General features: G+C 36.0%; 1 protein-coding gene across 5 annotated transcripts in view; it reads right to left on the reverse strand.

The window, feature by feature from the left end:
• Window positions 1–7,372: 7,372 nt before the first annotated feature.
• Window positions 7,373–20,130, reverse strand: part of LOC122844441 (MAM domain-containing glycosylphosphatidylinositol anchor protein 1) — a 187,613-nt gene continuing 174,855 nt past the window's right edge. For 3 of the 5 annotated variants that reach the window (XM_044139889.1, XM_044139870.1, XM_044139879.1), the window contains 2 exons: window positions 17,835–17,952; window positions 7,442–12,487 (listed from right to left, as the gene is read on the reverse strand). In XM_044139889.1, the coding sequence (XP_043995824.1) occupies window positions 12,402–12,487; window positions 17,835–17,952 (204 nt within the window). In that variant the 3' untranslated portion in view covers window positions 7,442–12,401. Of the gene's footprint in view, window positions 12,488–17,834; window positions 17,953–20,130 lie in introns of all 5 variants that reach the window. The other 2 variants (XM_044139905.1, XM_044139896.1) reach the window with 2 other exon arrangements.

A 20,130-nucleotide genomic window follows, 5' to 3' on the forward strand; every position in this document is an offset into this window, starting at 1 on the left:
TATATTTTATTTTAAAGACCTAATCTGAAAATCTAATTCATCTTCAGTTCTTTTTATGTGTCAAAGTAGAATGTCTTAAAGTGTTTGTTTCTATATTACAGTCAACTTTCCTAAAATTTATTGTATATTAGCTATTCAACTACAATAAAAAATTGTCTAGATTTTGCATGTAGCATTTACTCACCTCCACTCACCAAACTTTTCTTGTGAGTTCTCAAGCACTTCTGAGAAGACTCACCTCATTTAACTACTGTACTGTAAACCCCACTTGTCATCATTTTGAATAAACAAGGACCACACTGGTATTTATTCTCCCCTCCCAAAAAACCCAAAAAAATCTTACAAAACAACCTGAGAGATGGTTTCTCATCCTTTCTTTACCCACTTTAGGACTAGGCTCTTTTTGGTATTTTATTCTGTGGATAATGCCATTACCAATTCATTGAGCTAGATTTTGTTCTTGATTGAGTTCAAATTGAAGTACCGGATGCACTTTCTTCATCCTCCTTCCACTTTCCATCTGTATGAATCCAATTCCACCTTTTACACAATTGACTGTTATGGTGAGCATGACTTTGTCGCAGAAGCACTAATATACAGTCCATCTCCTCTATATTCTCCATGTGGCCCCTGCGTGTGCATTCAGAATTGCCTTTATTTCTACAAATGCAAGCAGAAGTGATATTTATTTTTTCACATTTAATCTTGTTTCAATGTGGAAGCTTCAAGTTCACACGTTATAAACCGAGTGTGAATGAAAAGGAGTCAGTTTATCTTCAGGTTTTGCTATTCGTTTTTAAATTTTCTTTAACCGTTACATGTTCCTTTATGTTAACAACATGACAACAGCTTCTGCTTTGTGATATATTGCAGGAAATAATGTAAAACACATAGTATTTCTGAAAATCTAATGTGTGTTCATAATATTAATTGAATCCAATGTATTATCAGTCTTTGATAAGCAGCACTACACATACAGAAGCTAATGCTAATTAGTTGATGGTGAATATATTAGGAAGTTGTGACAGCTGCCATGGCGAGTCTTTCTTCAAACATTTAATATTTTCTGCAAACACTTTTGATGATATGCACTACTCTGCATTAGGGTCCATATGGATAATTTCAATTTCAATCCCACAGAAGGGGTAGGTATATTTGTATAAATGTCTTCAAATCCTTCACTTTCAATTAACTTGAGCAATTTTTGCTTACGATGTAACAAATTTGCTGATTTTACTGAAAACTCTAGGCATCAAACTTTTCTGAAACCTTTCAGTAACCTGAAATAAAAGACAACACATTCACTTTGGTGACAGTAATAACTGTTATCTAACAATGAGCACCCTAAGAAAGCAAACATACTTAACGCAACATTCTATATCTGGTCCACTACAGTGTTGATACTGTACCGATTATGCCTGTGGGTGATGGAGAGAGCCTATTTATGCAGAGAGTGTGCAAACAGAGGAGCAGATAAGCAGGCGTTTCAGTGAAAGTAGAAATGAGACTAATTGGTCTGCAATAAAACCTTTGGCTAATTACTCACACAGATATTCAGCTTGTCTGAAACAGAAATCACGATACTCAAATAATCTACACAAGGTCAGTGATGATCTGCAGCAACTTTTCTGCTGCTGCACACTGACTGTGTGTTTAGGGTTAGCTGGAAAAGCTAGAAATAAATTGATTGCAATTGACAACCGGCTTATATTAGTGAGCAATAACATTTTTAAAGGGACAATTTTGATTTCTTTAAGAGGGCCTCTGTTAGGAAACTATGACTAGTCACTGTAGCATCTGCTGTGGATAACCCTTGTCTTCAATTTCAAAAATCTATATACCGGTAAATTGATATTTTCTAAATTATAGCAAGAAATATGTTCCCATTAGATGGTTATTTGCTCACAGGTTGATGATTAGCAATAATGCATCACAATACCCTTCTGCCTATGAAACATGCACTGCAAAACAGAACTGGTTAAGCATATCTCACACATTAACTGTTGTTTTGTTGCACTGCTGTGTTTCTGCTATGTATATCTCACTACCATATTCTAATATTTTCTATTTTTCTTTCTTTCCTTTATTTTGCCAGGTGAAACCCCAAATAACAAAACAATTTAAACGCAACAACATTGGTTAATAGAGTCACGTTGTGTGTTTATGAGAGCCTCTTGCAATAATTCCAATGAAGCTTACTTTATTGAGTCCAGACTGGAGCTGATTCCAATGCTTGCTTCTCTTGTTCTGTTTGAACATGTGGAACATGTAAAACAAAAATCTTGTTGGAGCATGAATAATATGCAGTAATTGATCATTGAATAATATCATTTAAATAAGCTGGAGTAAAGAGAAGTAGCTTTATAAATCATTATCAGGTGTTTGTGTCTCTGTATGCTTGAAGGAGACCATTCAACTTTTGCATACAACTCCCAATGATGTGTAAGATGTCTGCTGCCAGTTACATACCTTAAAGCACAATCAGAGGAAGCATTCAAGGATTGAAGACATTTGGTCAAAGGGTTCATATTCAAAACATCTCCTTAATCCACGAGTAGTGACAAGGTAACTGATACCAATATTCTTCTAGCTTTGAGAGAAAAACAGGATCCATTCCTGACAACAAAACCCAATCTTCATTCTAAGTGTCTTGGTGCCATGTTCACTGATGCGTCTCTATGATTTAATGGCATGTTACTTGTAAAGAAATGAAGTTAGGAGACAGGGTGCCAAAAAGACCCCAGCATTTCAAGTGAGGCCAATTTTATTCATCTGGTGTCTCTGAACTTTTCAAATGAGCGTAGTCAGTCTGATGAAACTTTGCTTCCACCTTAGCTTAGAGAAGCTGAGCTAAGACACTGCTGGGGCTTCAGCTAATAATTTGGACAGGTATGGCCTGGGATTTGTACGGTCCTCCGTCACACTAATCTCTACTTTGGGGCTTCCTGGAAGCGGAAGGTCTTCCATATTAAAGTGGCTGCACATTATCATGTTACAGTGGAATATTACAAAGTAATTAGAAGAGTAATATCCAATCTTTGAAGCAATGAACACTTTTTCATTTATTTAATGGCTTTGTTTTTTGTGTGCATTTGTGGCTTAATATTTCCATGTAGGCTGCACAGTGGCGCAGTTGGTAGAGCTGTGGCCTCGCAGCAAGAAGGTCCTGGGTTCGATTCCCAGCCTGGGGTCTTTCTGCATATTTCTATGTAATTTTGGAACATTTTGGAGCTTTTTGCATCTCTTCTACTTGAAAAATTACAGCAAAAGAGATGTAGGTTTGTTTACACTAAGAAACTACTTTTAAACTACTTTCAGTAATTAAATGAGCTTACTGTACTGTTTGAGAATGAGAATCAATTGGAATGTAAGGGTAATTAAATTAAAATGATTCTCCCTGCAAAGTACCTCAAGATCACACTTGTAGTGAATTGGTGATATATAAACAAACTGAATTAAATTGTAGCCAAATGAAATTTATTAAAAGCAGCATTTACTATCTATTTACAATTACATAGTTTTTGTTTTTTTTATTGCAAGCATTTTAATACAAATACAGCTCTGTTATTATTTACAAACAAAAATATTGAGAGAAAAAAGAATTATTTTATTCAGTTCAAAGCTGAGGCTTTTAGAAGCCTTGTTTTTGCTTTATCTCCAATTGGAAATGTTTGGAAACAATGACAGAGCAGTCTCTTTTCAGAATGACAGCTCAAGCTTTAGCTAGTAATTCAGTAATTAACCACAATAGGAATAGAGCTGTAAATAATGTCAATCAGTGCTTTCCATAGATCCTCTGGTAGGCTGAGGTCAGGAGGTTCTTTGCAGGTTAGTCAGGTTCCTTCAAACCAAATTCACTCACCCATATCATTCTCTGGAGTGAGATTTGACACTCCAGAGAAATTTGTATCTATCTGTGCCTTTGTGATCTACATCAATGCATTTGATGGTTTATATAACACTTACTACTCCAACTGCTAATCTACAGGATATGTGGACGGTTGCAGATACTGACCAGGCAGACAATTTGCAACTTCAGGGCACTCTGCCTGTCAGCACGAACTAATCCTGCTGTGTGATTTCACAAGCCCTACAACTCCATGGCTGAGTTGTCTTGTCCCTAAATCTCAATGCTGGTGACAATACCACTAAGAGTAGCACTTCATAGTGTTTAGTCAAATACGTTTTTAAAGGCTTTTTTATTGGCTCTAGTGGCCTTTATTTGAAAGTGTTCAGATAGGAAAGTGGGCAATAAGAGCGGGGGAAGACATGCTGCAAATGTCATCAGGAACTCAAACCTGTGACGGTCGTGTCGAGGACTAAGGCCTCAATACATGGGATGTGCTTTACCCTGCGGCACCACAGCACCCCTTAGTCAAGGACATCCCACTGTGCTCTTTGGAAATAACCCTTCTTTTGCAAATATTTGTAGCAGAGGTCTAGCTGCTGGATCTTCTACAACTTTGTCCATGGGCCTGAGCATCTGAGGTCAGTGATTTGTTTAGGTGTCTGAATACTTTTGGAAATACATAGCATAATAGGCTGGATTTAAATAACCATGAAACAGGGTCTTGTGATGCCTTCAAAAATTTATGTAACCAATTTAACATTTTACCTGCTGATTTTTACTTCTGACAACACATTTAAAGAAGAGCAGTATCTGATCAATTATGGAACCTGCGTGATTTTAAGGATGTAGACATCTTCTGTCCCCATGGCTAGACATGAGCACATAAGATAGCTTATGGTTGAATATAACACTAAGTGAATATTCTCCTCAACCATGGCAGAATGTTTCTTAGTTCTTAAAGAGGAATGCACACAGTGAAGCCTTTATTTTAAATGAAACTTCAGTTCTTTTTTTTCTTTTCCATCAGAGCAAATAGCTCACAGAGATGAGCAGAAGTTGATTTGACTAAGATTGGTGTTCTGAACATTTTCTCCCTTTTTATGTTTTAAAAATTAATATGTATTGTACCTTGGAATCATATTGATTATTTGGTTTAGGGTTTGTGGCTTCCCTTATTAAAGTTTTGAAACTGAAAATATAAACCAAACACGTGTGTTAGTGTAAGTGACACTTTCTTTAAAGTATATATAGTTTAAGGTAAAGAGAAACATAACTTTTATTTCTTAGATGCCACCACATTTATTAAAGTGAAACTAAAGAATAACCAACATTTTAGACACATAAAATATTTGGAATACTCATAATATAATTAGTATGAAAATTTTGGTCCATTGTTCTTTCTCGCCCTTTGTCTTTTGTCTTTACCTATGCTTTATATCTGTTGTTTTTTTTCCCCACTTCTCTCTGTCTGCTTCAGGCTACAGTCTTAGAAACAGCTGCAGGATGCAAGAAGAACTTATTCTTAGAAGCCATACCATTCAGGACAGACTGCTTTGCTCTGAGTTCCTGGAATACATTTGCTGACATTCAGCAATTCTGTGCAATAATGGTACGTAGCCGATAGGTCTAAAAATACATATTTCTAAATTTAAGATCAGTATACTTAGTATCTAGGACAACAATTGTAAGACCTTGCTTGTTGCACTTTGCCTTAATGTCTAACTATAGTCCAGCTAAACAGTTCCTCAAGGAAAGCCTGCTGTCTCTTGGCATTCTCTAAGATGTCTCTAAGAATTTGCTCTGCAATACAAACATTGAACTGCTAGTTGTAACAAGCGCTTAGCAGTGGATTGCTTGCTGAACCATAGGAGTTTTAACAACTGCTTATGCCCCGCCCTTGGCTATTGCTGCTACAGCGTTCGATGTCCTCTACAGAACCAGCAGCAGACTCCAAAGACAGCACTAACAAGGCCTCTTTCTAATCTTTGGTGACTCTAATAATTTCTTTCTTTCCTCCACTCTTCCCACTTTCATCCATTATAACACCTCCCACACCAAAAGTAACAAAACGCTGGATCTAGTGTATACCAAAACGAAGGAGACATAAAGCTCATCGGCTCTGCCTCTCCTCGGGGACTCAGATCACAACCTGGTTCATCTCCAGCCCGTGTATAAATTGCTTGTAGACAGAGACCCAGCTGTGACACACACAGTGAAGAGATCGTCTGAGGAGACTGAGGAAGCTCTAATAGATTGTTGCAGCTCTACTGTGTGGAAAGAGCTCTCTGTCCTCATGGGGAGAATATTGACAGCATTACTGACTGCATCACAGGCTGCATTAACTTTTGTGTGGACAACACTGTATGTTGAAGTAGTGGCTAATCTACTTATCTGAGAGGAAGAAGTTAGAGAAACTAATCAGGAAGACCAGTTCTGTGCAAGGATGCCCCCTCGACCCAGTGCAGGTGGTGGGATACAGAAGGACTCTAGCTAAAATGACGTTAATGATGGACAATGTCTCCTACCTCATATATGAAGCTGTTGCTGAACTGGAGAGCGCCTTCAGTTACAGACTGTCATTTCCTGTACAAAGAGCATCTTTACTTATGTTGTAGTCTCAGTAGCTATTACTCTGAAATCCTAGAATTTTTCAGAAAAATGTTCAGATAGTCATTGTCACTGCTCTTCATACAGACAATAAGATATGCAGAACGTGTCAGCCTTGAAAAATCAAATAGAATGGATTTATGCTGCCTGTTATGATATGAACTTGAATGAAAGCAATGGTCTCAAAAGGCAAAGGAAAAACTGATTTTATGATCAGATCACCCACCACAGCAGTTTGATGTTGTGTGCGGTGCTTTTATTACCATATGACACAAGACTGTTGAATTTTCAGAAACAACTGGGATTAAAGAAAAAATCGGGCAAGATCAGAGGAGGCTGGAAAGATCATGTGTTTATAACACAATGTGTGAAACTAATCTATCTTTTATAGGAATAAACAAGCATAGAGTTTGCTGCAGGCAATGAATCAGATTATGACAAGCCTAATTACTGTGGACTGTCACATTGTGAACATGTTGCCAAGTGAAATGTAAAAACACCAGACAGAATTTTATTCAAATGTCAATAGAAGTAGAAAAAAAAATCCATTGAAAGAATTCAAATAATGACCTGTGTACATAAAGACTAAAAAGGTATGTGTAACTAAATGGCTTTGTAGCCTTTCAAATTAAATTGACCTCTGCTGAGACTGCTAATGACCCTGAAATTAGCAGTCTTTATGATCATGATCTGATCACAAAGAGATTGGATCATGAAAAAAACCTAGAGGATATTATGTTATGTTAATTTTTTGCAGTGTGTTTCATTTAAACGTAGGTGTATCTGTATAGAAGTGGAATGGCCGAATATCATGCAAATGACGAGTACAGTCTATCAAAATAAGATGTCCCAATCAGTTAGATGCTTTTTCATATATTTATATAAAAACAAATTAAAAAAGTATTGAACACATGAAGAAAATGTTGTACAAAACTGCACAGAAAGCAAAAACTTCCCTATGAGACAACAATATCTCCAGCTTAACATTGACCGAAGGCCTTCAAAACGTTTTCTTTCACAATTAAATCTTACTGTTGCAAAACATACAAATGAAAATGGTCTCAGCTGCATTTGTAAACTTCTAAATGTTCCAGTGAACATCATTTGAACCATAATCCAGAAGTGAAGATGATAATTTCATAATCAGCCATCAACAGCTTGGTGGCTCTTCTAAGATTTCTCTTTGGTTTTCAAGACCAAGACCAAAAGCTCACCAAACGCTCAAGAAAGGCCTCGAAATAACAGGCACAGCTTTCCCCATGAGAACAGGAACTACTGCACTCAACCACAACAGCCTCTATGAACAAACTGCACTGGGAGAATGGTCAGGTCAAAGCTGTGTTCTCAGGATAACATAGCACACAACAGAGAAAACACAACCACAAAGACACCATGGCAAAAGAGACAAGCGTTTGTTCCATATTTTACTCACTGTATAGCCCTTCTAGAATTGGAAAACCCTAACACAACCCAGAAGGATCTAATAAGTGTTAAAAGAGAACAAACTGTCTAGGTTCTAGTTCTTGACCTGCTATCTGAATGGACAGATGGGTGATAAAGGATTTATAGATAAAGGATTTACTATTTTTATTTCAACACTGGCAGCAAAAATGACAAGGACAAGTTCTTGGTTGACATTTATTCAAACCTTTTTGTCATGTTGTGAATATATTGTTATATTAAATACTTATGTATTTGACAGAAATATACAATATGCAGCATTATTTGTTCCCTCTGTCTCATTTTGCTCAGAAAATGTTACTTTTAAATGCTTACTTTCCAAATTACATTGTCAAAAGTGTTTGTGAAAACCTTTCTGGATGTATTGTCATAGAAACAAACAGTTTTCTTAAACTCAATGTGAAGACAATGCTTTTCACAGTAGGTTGAGACAGTCTCTTGAGTCATTAAGAAAAATAATGCAGTATATAAGATTTTAAGGCGTATCGCTTTGAAGCTCCTTGTTTGCTCCCATTAAACCTTTTTGCACAAATCAAAGTGCACTTGTGTTTTTACAATGTTTTTAACTGCTGCTTCTGCTCGACCAAATGAAACGTAAGCTTAAAATGGAACAGATGTAGTTAATGTGCACAGCCTGTACCGTTATTAAAGCTTAGGCTACACCTGGTCAACTGCAGAAAAACCTTTAGGGTCTTTTAGGAGTGGTACATATCAAAGCATGTACAAAGGTTAATGGTGGACAGAGGAGAAGTCTTAAACAAGAAAATGCTTCACTAACATGCTAGATGTCCTTTAATTATGGAAAAGGACAATTGTATGTCAAATGTTAAAATATATGGCAATTGAATCTGAGCAACCTACATTTTCTTTGGCCAAGAGAAATCCTATCACCACACAGTTATTGGTGAAATGAAAGTTATTAAACAAAAATTATTAATGTATCCATCACAGGTTGTCATGTACACATAAATGGACTAAGGTTGATTCAGATGTTACTATATAAGGAAAGTGTTTAATTAACTTCAATTTCTTACTTCACTTTCGCCACTTGACAATTTGGTGCATAGTGGCACTCTACTTGTGCAAGTTTATGTTAATGAATTAATCAGCATATTGCTAAAAAATATGTGTAAAATTCAGGCCACTAATGCAAACAACCTGTTTTTATTATTTACTAAAAATCTGTCTTAAACTCTCAGAACCTGCTAGGGAATAAAACAATAAACTGCTTGTCATTTCTAGGTTTACAGTAAATTTTCTGTCATTCTTCAGTTTCCTGTCTTTAGATTTGTCACTTCATTTAACAACTCATTTGATCCCACCTACTTTTTTATTTTTTGTTTTTAGCAACTAGACAATTCCTTAGAAGATTACACAAATCATAAAGTTGGACTTAAAGCAATAAAAGATTATTTTGGTTTTCATACAAAAATAGACTAAAGTTAAATTTCATGTTCTTCAGAATGTGAAAAAAAAATACGGTAGTTATGCTATAACGTTTGAGTGCAAATGGACAAAGATTTGTTCTACTTCACTGAAAAAATTAGTGTCACTTAATAAATATGTTAAATTTTTACCATGTCACTTTATTACGGAACATATATGGAACCCTCCTGTTTCCCAAAATACAGTATTGCTACAGGCTTAATTACATTCTTATGAACTATTACTTAAGTCCTAATCAACTACTGAAAAGTTTCTAATTTGAAAAGATGAAAATGTACGTACCCATAAAATAACATTTACGACTTAGCTTTTAAAACAGGAATGAAACCATTGTGTTACTTCATATGTCTTACAGTATTTGATTGCGATGGGATAAAAAAATGAAAATATCTCCCCTATCAGATTAAAAGTCCCCTTCCAACAATGTTCTCCCAAAGGACCAATTTAGAAGTTGTCTCTCTTTTAAACTCAAGTTTTAAGTTGTCACAAAATTTATAAAAAATGTGTTTCCTATTGATAAAGCCAGAATAAAGGATCATATGTGGCACTAATACCTTTACTAATTTCAAAAAGCGTCATGCTCGCATTCAGAAACTGCGACCATAAACTTTTACCACTCACTACTTCTACTTAAGCAGTAAGAGGAATGGCTGGACAGTTAACATGAGGAGATGCCATGCATATGAATGCCTTGTATATCATCAACATACTCGCAACTAAGTATATAGTACTCACATATGCAATGTGTTCTCATCAGTGTGGAATACTGCTTATGAACAACTTAACCTGGAATTAATCTCACAAATAAACTACTCTTTAAAAGTTAGGAGAAAACAAGACGTATTGTCTTAAAAGCTCATTTATACAAGACGGATGTAGTCAGATGAGATAATGCACAAATCTTTTTTTTTTTCCCCGAAACTCATGAAAAGTTAAATTTGTGTGAATGTTGAGACTGCGGGATCTTACAGATGTGTTCTTATATGCTCAAACAAGCATAAATGCACCTCCTAACATCTGGGTAAGTCGATATTTAACAGACACACGACGCCTGTGCTACGTGCTACTTATCATTCAATAAAAACAACAATGTAGCTTTGTAGAACTCAAATTAAAAAAAATAATGAGGGCAAAAAATATTTAAATGATCAACTCAATGTTAACATGACACAGGTAGAAGTGAGTACAGGAATGAACAGACAGGTTCACATGCAATATACATGGGAATGAAGATGATCAGCATACAGAAACACATCAAAATAAGTTTAACAGCTGACAGTTATTTTAGATAAGACGAAGCATGGTGTAGCAAACCACAACTGCATTCGATTTAAGTAACATTGAATAAAAGATGGATTAAGCCTCCGTTAACTGGTTCATTTGCACATTGTTATTTATATATGATGCTCATATTACTTAAATGTAATAATCATGTAAATGGAATTATGAAATCTGTTTCATCTAAAAACACAACTACTCAACTAAAGCAATCTATACACAGAAATCTTGCTGTGTGAAATATCCATACATAGCATCAAATATTAAAAAAGAAATCAGGGAAAAAGTTTTTCTTAATATTTTTCATCACTTTAATTTTCTTTATATAAGGAATTGTGTTTCTGATTAGTAATCAAACCTTTGCTCATTTTTACAAAAATGAGTGCATTAATGTAGTCGTTAAAATCTTGTCAACCATTCTTATATTTTTTTTTTCTTTATGGAAGAAGTGGTCTTTCTGCAGGGTTTATGGTGAAGGCAACAAGGATAGATGAGTGTGTGTGTTTGTGCAATGTATGTTTAGAGGTGTGTCTCTCAGTGTTAGTGCAGAAGAAAAGATTGGGGTTTCTATCCAGATGGTTTGAGTCATGTGTGTATTCCCAGACTCGGATCAGGTTCAGGATCATAAATCATCCTCTCTACATCGTAAAGATATGAATATAATAATACTTTATTACTCATTGTCTTTGATCCTTAATATGGCAAAACAAAAAAACCCCTCCAAAATATCAAAAACATTGAAAAGATTTGACTGCAACATCACATAAGAAGTGAAATAAAACTCAAAGGTACAACAGAGTAGTATAAACATTGTGCTTCTTTAATTTTACTTACTACAGTCCTCCATTGTCCTTGTAGTCTTTTAGTTTAAATTTTGTTATATTTAATATATAGATATATATATATATATATTTATGTATAGAGAGAGATAAATGTACACGTATAATCCGCACTGAGGTTTGTCTTTTGTGGCAAGCAGAGAGGCTACTGGGGGCATCCAGCTTTCATCATCCTCTTTATATGCGTCCTTTTCCACAAACAATTATTTTTGCTTGATTCATTCATGTGGTTTTTCATCTCTTTGTCAGTAGTTTCCAACTACCCCAAAGAACGATGCAAAAAGATGGCAGTCTTTGTAAGTAAAAAAAAAATCCCTTTTTTATCTTCTCCTGCTTCTTTTCTCGCTTTTCTTTTTGGAATCCCTGTTTTTCGTTTTATTCCCTCAGGTTCTTTGTCATCTTTGGTAGCGTGTCCGACACTTTGCTGTGTCTGGAAATAGGGAGCCAGGAGTGTGGGATACGGTGGTTGGAGGGACTGGGGTGGAAGGGTGGATGGTTACAAGCAGTATGCACATGGACAAACAAGGTTGATGAAGCACAGAGAAAGGCAAGAAAGTGACACTAATATGAATAAGGTCTTTCGCCTATCATAGTGTTTGAGGTGAAAGATTTACTCTTCTATAAGTATGTCAATCCTTAATACACAGATTGTGAGTCAGTTGATTATACTCTGAGCATAAATGCTGCAACAGTCAAAGAAAGAGGAAGACAGAAAGTTGACAAACTGTGTGATCTTTGTGATATAGGAATGGAACCGATATAAGGCAGGAGGGATATGACAGCGAGTGAGGAGGACCGACAAGTGACGACACATGTACAAGAAAGGAGGCAGAGAGGAGGAGAAAGAGGGAATTTAAAAAGCGCGAGTCAGGGCAGTGTCTGTTAGTACAGACAAGTGGTGGTGCTCTGGAAAGTGCTCATCATCTGTAGAGGAGTGAGAGGAAGCAGGAGAGGCCAAAGGTCAGCCACCTGGCCAGTGGGAGGGACCGTGATCCTCCAATAAGAACTATGGGAAGAAGACAAACAGAAAAAGTCATATCAATTTATGCAGAGAGGCAGTACACTTACACTTGACTTTTGACCAGTTTAAATGATTTTTGTGAATCAAAAAAGTCTAAGGTGTATTCACAAAGTTGCCTGGAGGTGCTGAATTTGGGCAAATCTTAGTTTATTATTGATTTAAATTCTGAAACTACACTGAGAGGCAAAACTGCTCTCAAAGTAGCTTCACCAAGAACATAATTTCTCTGCACAGTTTGCTGACATTTAAAGAAAGCATAACATATGAACTTAGTTTGAAAAACCAGAGATAGAGGTATGCATATATGTGTTTATATTATCAGTGCGTATTTCATTAGATGTAAAAAACTAAAAAATCTTTCTACGCTGATATCTAATAGTACAATGCAGCTATGCACACTTTTTGATTTTCAAAAATAGTGGATGTGGCTTATATTCAGGTGTGCTCAATAGGTCACAACTTATGGTAACACATATGAACTTTAATTACACAACACAGTAAAGTGTGGAAAATAAATAAATAAAAGTGAAAAGGAAAATAAACTAACTTTGTTACAGCAATTCAATTCAGTTGTGGAACAGAGAAGCAATGAAGAATCTGCGACTCTTCTTATTTTTAAAGTTTATAGCAATGCCTCATCAGATTAATAATTGAATTAATGAGAGTAACGAAAACAACAAGAGTCAGAAGCATTTGGATCTCACAAAATGGTTTATTCTATTACAGCTGCTGTGTTTTGTAGTTGATGCAAAAGTAGGTGAAAATTGCTTCCATCTACTGAACTGTTTGCCCCTGAATGTACTTAGTGCAATATGTTTTGTATATCCAGGGCAAAACAAAAGCAAATAGTTGGTTGGTCAAAAGTAGGAGATCACAATTCCTCATGAATTCCCCCAATGGGACTGTGTTTTAATGGTTCTTTTAAGACTGATGTGCTTAAAGGGACTAACATTTCCTTATCAGTTCTGCAGCAATGATGATGCATAATGTCATAAAATGCAAATAGAATGTTTCTTGAATGAGCAAAGTGAGCTGACATGAAAAGGACCAGTAAAAAAAGAGAAGAGTAAACAAATTCCAGACTCATTAAAATTAGTCCATATCTAAGTCCATCATTTTTGTAATAGTTGTTCAACATATTTTTAGATAAACTCTACCGTCAGCTGGACATTCAGGATCAACTGAAGTGTATTTTACAATTTTGAAATCATATTTTCCTCTCAACGTTATTTACTACACTCTTACCAGCCATCATCTCTTCTACTACACAAACAGTATAGACTTGTGCTACATAAAGAAATTAAAATTGTTACCTTCTTCAACAAACTTTTATGAATAAAAGAGTGTGTAGTGTATCCCAAAATCAATATGATTTCATAACAACTGTCCATCCCTCAGGCACAAAATCAATATCTATAATAAAGCTTAGATCAATAAACAGTGCACTCCACATTCCTGAAGCACAGAAGATGGACAATAAATTGAAATAGAATCTGGTGTTCTTGTTAAGTTCAATGGATTTTTTTATTTTGACCATTTAGTTTTGTAGTGTTTTTTTTTTTTTTTTTTTTTTTTTTTGAGAAATCTGTGGAATGTTTTGGTCTTTTTCTTTTGACTTTCTATAAAGCCACTTATATTTTCTTACTGTTGGTCTATTTCAACTAGAAATCTATTCTAGCAACTCAATAACCAGGTGTAAGTCACTCATCACTGCCTTCGATTTACCTTTAAATTAGCAGTTTTTGTTCCCCTCTTATCATATCCATTTTATTCTGTTTGGCTCTATTTCTGATGGACATTGAAATGTTTGGTCTGTCTTTCATGTCTCCATTTGGAATTTTAATTCACATTTATCTCGATTCCTCATTACGCTTTCTGTTTGACTTTATAAGTTCAATTGAACTGCTCATGTCATTACTCCTCCTCTTGGACAGCCAAGAAACTTTTTTTCCACTTCAATATTATCAATTATTATCTATACCATTGTGCTGGAATAATGTAGTTTAAATATACATGCATTTAGTTTTGCATACATTTAATGATAGTTTTTCTGTCAAACCAATGCTTTAATTTATTGTCATTTCTGAGGGAATCATCTCTAAAAGCTTCTGAAAATTCTCCCTGCTTGTATGATCAGCAAATAATATGTATTTTACCATAGCCAACATGTGTTAAATATATCACAAACACTTCATATTACAGACACATGATCTACTTACAAAGTCATTTTGAGTCAGTGAAGCTGTGCCAGAAACATTTTGGATTTCTAAAATTTCTGGTTGCAAAGATTTCTCACCCCTTTGTAAGAATGTAGACTAAAGTCTTATGTGTTACTGTAGATGTCAAATCTGATAAAAAAACACTTGGAGAGATTTATTTAAATTTTTTGTATATTTTTTAAAGGCACCGTTTGCTTTTACCATCTCCTTTGCTCCGCGAACAACACATAAGCCAGGTGGAGCTTTGTGATTTGTGCAGGTGGAGTTGCACTAAATAAGTCAGAGGCAATCATCTTTCATTTAGCACAAGAGTCCCTTGTGTATACACTCTGTTAACCTGATATAAATGTGAGCATTGTTAAATGTAGGCTGCTTATCCATAGCGGTAATAAATGGAAAAACTTTACTCTTAGGTTTTGTTTTGCTTTGCTGTCATTTTTACATAGCAGGGAGTGTGTGCTTATTTGGGTCAGAATGAAGTTCAAAATGCCGACTACTTGTTGGCGTGGAAAATCATAACTCATGCCATGATAATCGGACTATTCAACATTTTTCAGCCACAAAGCTGAAGATTGTGCTTGATGCTGAAAGCAATGTTAGCCCAGCAGAATACTTTCAGACTATCCTTTCAAAAATAAAAATAAAATCTGCAGGTGAATCTTTTTAGATGCAGGATTTTGTGAGGTTTGTGGGTGAGACACAGCTTGGTTTTCCATGATGGGGGATACAACTGAGCTTGGTTCCTCTCCCACAAAAGGGGGAGGCAGACTGGGGCCGGTCTCTATGGGAAAACAAAGTCCCAGTGGGAAAACAACACCTGTACTTAAGCCTATTTAGGAACTTTGGACGCAAGAAACAAGGTCAGAATTTGTACTTTTAAGGCTCACTACATGAGATGGAACTTGCATTCATCACGTTATTTTATCTTCTTTTAATCGTGTTTCCTTTCTACTTCAATATGTGCTGAAAACATACTTTAATCCCTTTCTGGTCCTTATTTTACCTTGCAGAACCAATGGAGGTAAAATTGCAATAGAAATACTTATGTCTCTTGCAATGGCAAAGACCTTCGTGTCGCCTGCCTGATAATTACCCATCTGTCGTTGCTATGTGAGTCTTAAAGAACCCGTAGGACACAATCGCACATGCACACTCTTTGAGCTCAAGAGCTTTCCTCTTCCTGTTTATGCCATCATCTATTATTTACACCATCCGCCTGTGTTGTTACATGCACATATGTGTTACATTGCAGCACAGGCTTGTAGGCGTCCTCATACACATGCATCTCACGCAGAATTTTTCAAAAGGTTTAAAAAGAAAGCACAAGTTGTTAATAATTCATTGACGTTCATGTTTTTTGCTGTTATGAGATGATTTCATGGCTCTGATATTTTCTCTGTCACAAATCCAAGCAAAAGTTAACAAAGCCCTGTAGATTCTCACCACATGTTGCTGAATAAAATCAAGCTTGTTGCGTTAATACTCAAATCACACGTCTCACTTCTTCCTGGAGTTACCGCTCTTTTGATCTGCTTGAGATTTATTTAGCTTCTTTGTCTGTTAGCCTGTATTTTTCACAAGTTTAAAAGAATAAGAGCATAGGAGCACTAAAAGCAGCGCCGGCATGGACTAAGCCAGCTGAGTCAGTGTTGAACCTGTATTTTCTATGAAATAGTTTCTGAGTTTGAGTTTTGAATTCTACTTTTTCAGTACCAACAAAACATTAATTCCCATCCCTCTGACCACATTTTAGCAGTAAAAAGCATATGTATTCACATACTTTAGTCTCTTTATGTCTTTGACCTCTTGTTCTTTCTTTGACCCTTGAGGCTAGTTGTGTCACTCCACATGATTACTTTGACATGAAGTGTTTTGTTGAAACTGTTTTGTGTGCGTGTGTATGTGTGTTATCCTCAAGGTAAAGTTGCTTGATAACGGCCGTGTTCCTGTTTTAGGATCTCAGTTCGTCAAGTGGGTTTTTTCTTTTTCATAGAATCATTATTAGACAGAAAAAGTCTTATGTTTGCTGGTGCAAATTTATGTGAGGTACACATTAGTGCTACCTCCATATTCACCACCCATTGCTCTCTGTGCTAAAATAATACAAAATGGCTCAACACATAGCAAAAAAATCTGAAACAAACAAACATTGTTAGTGAGAACCAGATTTATATGTTGGAACTGGTGCTGGGTCAAAAATAGGTAATAATCCCATGAATCAATAAAGATACCATTAATACATTTATTATTAGCAATAACGATGTTTTCAAAGCAGTTATGATTTGTTGACTGAAGCTTATGGGTCTGAGAGCAAGAAAGCTTTATAGAATGACTATGGAAATTTAATATGAAAATAATAGTCAATACAGAACAAAAACAAAGATATTGCAAGGAAAATATAATTGAGCTCTTACAGCTTGTTAGCATTGGACTTAGTTACAAACAAGAATTATTAGTCAGCTATTACAGAAATTGTTCCTAAAAACCACAAAAAATGTTTTAGTATTTTAAAGTTGTCGTTTTTTACCTCTCTGTTATTTACAATCTTGAAATTACACTTATTCTATATAAAAATAAAAAAAAAAATGAATAAAAAAATAGTATTAACAAATGGTGTTCTTTCATTTCCTTTTCCCGCCGAAGGGTAAATAACTGAATTTCTCCAACATGAGGCATGATGTGCAGAGGTAAACATTTATCAGAGGGGAAGATCGAGCAAGGAGGAGAGGCGAGCCATAATGAAGTTGAATATAGGGAAGGCAGCAGGAGTGTGATGTGACAAATTAGAAAACGAAAACAAAAGTAAAATTGGGTGAAACAATTGCTGCTGAGGAAAGACACAAAGAAAAATACTTTCTCTGTGTCCCTAAACACTGAAACGGGTATTTACTTCTCCTAAAGCTAAAGAGAAATAAACTGTTACTTTCTCTTAAATCTGTATTTCATGCGTTAGCTAATATTATTTCAGCTTGAATTAAATTGTCCACCTTTTAACACATGCTGCACTGGCTGTGTTAGTGGAAACTGTTAGCTATGAAGTGCTTATGCATGTTCAGACCATTTCTCTTCACACACGCTCAGGCACCAGTCAAATCCCATCAGTCACATCTTACCTGTCTTACCTGCGTTGGCTACCGTGTTCTCCTGCTTGCACTTTCCTATGGTGATGGACACATCATCGATGGCGATATCCCCCTCAAAGCCTGCGCCTCGGATTCCTTCAAACACAATCTGTTTGGGAAAGACACGAGACAAGCAAGTTGATACGTCAGTTAATATAAAAGGTAAACACAACCAAAACATCCGCTGCAGCTCCACACTAGGGCTGTAGTCAGAGGTAAAAGTGTGGTGGAATATTTTTGTGGTTGGTTAAGGACCTGTTAGTCATTCAGTCAATCATGTATAGTTGTAATACAAGATACTACATTCATCTTGCATTGCAACTATTCTCCAAATATTCTACATTCCCATAGAAATATATCTGAAAAGAGAAAAGCTATCTCATTGTATTTCTCATTTCTTGGGTTTCTGAAATTATATCTTTAAACATTTAAACATTTAGGGATAGCTTAAAATGATTATTTTTAAAGAATCACCTCAAAAGCTTTAAACAGATACACTAACAGGAAACAGAAAATCGCAATACAATATTCTATGTAGAGTAATCTTTTCTGGGACCACAACAACAAGACTAAACAGGAGTCTCATCTGAAAACTTCCCATTTTAGCCAACAGCCATCTGGTTTCTGAGTGACAGCCTAATTACTGCTGTGTAACAAAGGCACCAAAAGCCCATTGCACCCAGCTAATCAAAAAAACAAGCACATTCTTTCTGAGGAAGAAAAATAGAACAAACAAGGAAACTTTGTTACTTCAAAATACAGAACAAATACAGACCCCACATTTCTAGCCACTGCTGGAGTTTAATATATGGTAAATGCAGCATTTCATAAGGGTAAATAATGCCTATGATTTCTAATGCATTAATAGTTTAATTGACTTTTCAATTTTACAGAAAAAGCAAGTTATTTTAAGTTTGGTCAATACATACAGTAATATTTCCAGCATCATGTGTCAGAGAGCCTTGCTCTAAAGTTAGCTAACTTTACAGCAAAGAACAGGTGTTACTGTGTGTTGAAATTCCCTGTTGTTGAGCAACCTGCCTGCTCTTTGCTTATATACCACCTCTATACATATATCTAAAGCTTGGGTTAATAGGAGCAGGTGCAGACATAGAGGAATAGCAAATAACGCATGGCTGGTTTCACTTTACAAACTCCATCTGTTAACTCTAACATGCTGCAGTTAGGGGACATGCCCTGCCATCAATTTGTGAGTAAATATATCAAGCTAAAACAAGTGTAGGTTCCATTAACCTGATTCCGACCCATCGAGTGGAAAAGCCTGACCTCAGCACACATGCTCTCAGTGGATGAAAGGTGAAGAATGGGTGAGCAAACAGCACAGCTAACACACCTCATGTTTGATGGCTTCCATTGCCTTTGCTTTCATCTGTGAGCACTGTGGTGTTGGTGCCTAACAGGAATGTCAAGTTGAGGTATCAAACATAAAATTCATTGGGCAGAAACCAATAATCTAGCCATGAGCATGTGATGCAAGTTCATTCACATCTGAGAGGGAACCTGAAGTCTGCAAAAGCGATGTAAGATTCCCCACAAAGTTTGATTAATTTCTGATTAAGAGTGTAGATGTACAAAATGTCTTCTTTCTGGGTATGCTGATTACTTCATGCAGTCCATCATCATCCATGTAATGACAGTGGATATTGCTGAAGTCTTCCCTGAAGCGATCACACTCACTCTTTGTCTGAATGAGACTTTTAACATTTTTATTCGGTTTGTAGTCGCCTTCTCTCCAAATAGAGTTCAATCAATTACATTAATAAAAGGAAAGGAAGAACGAGTGCAGTGCCACCCTCGCACTATTTACTTTAATTTAGGCAAGGAATGAGAAACCTTCTTGTAATGAACAAATAATGTAACTAGGAAAACCTTGAAACTGATTGGGTGGTATTTAGGGGGATAAGAAGAAGGTCGACAGCATAGTGTGGATTTAGGTGGTTGGCTCATTTGTGCAAGGGATTTGATTGTTAGGCAGACTGGAAGCTGTGAAGAAAACTTGAGGAGAGAAAAAAGGCTAATTGGCCAAAAGTCCACAGTGCTCAAATTTATGTACACTTCCAAGCAGTTTCGTCACTGCTTAGCTGTGGTGAAATGTAATGTACTTACTTTGTGGAAACGTTTCTGTCAGCTGAATCAAGTGTTACGCCTTCATACAATAATACCCCTAATGACAACTAACTAGAGCTTTAGATGAGTACGCCTATACACCTGCGACTGCTTCCTCCACGGAACGTACCAGATTGTCGTATAATTAGAGAAGATGAGA

Source organism: Gambusia affinis, linkage group LG02 (assembly GCF_019740435.1).
Source record: "Gambusia affinis linkage group LG02, SWU_Gaff_1.0, whole genome shotgun sequence".
Lineage (NCBI taxonomy): Eukaryota > Metazoa > Chordata > Actinopteri > Cyprinodontiformes > Poeciliidae > Gambusia > Gambusia affinis.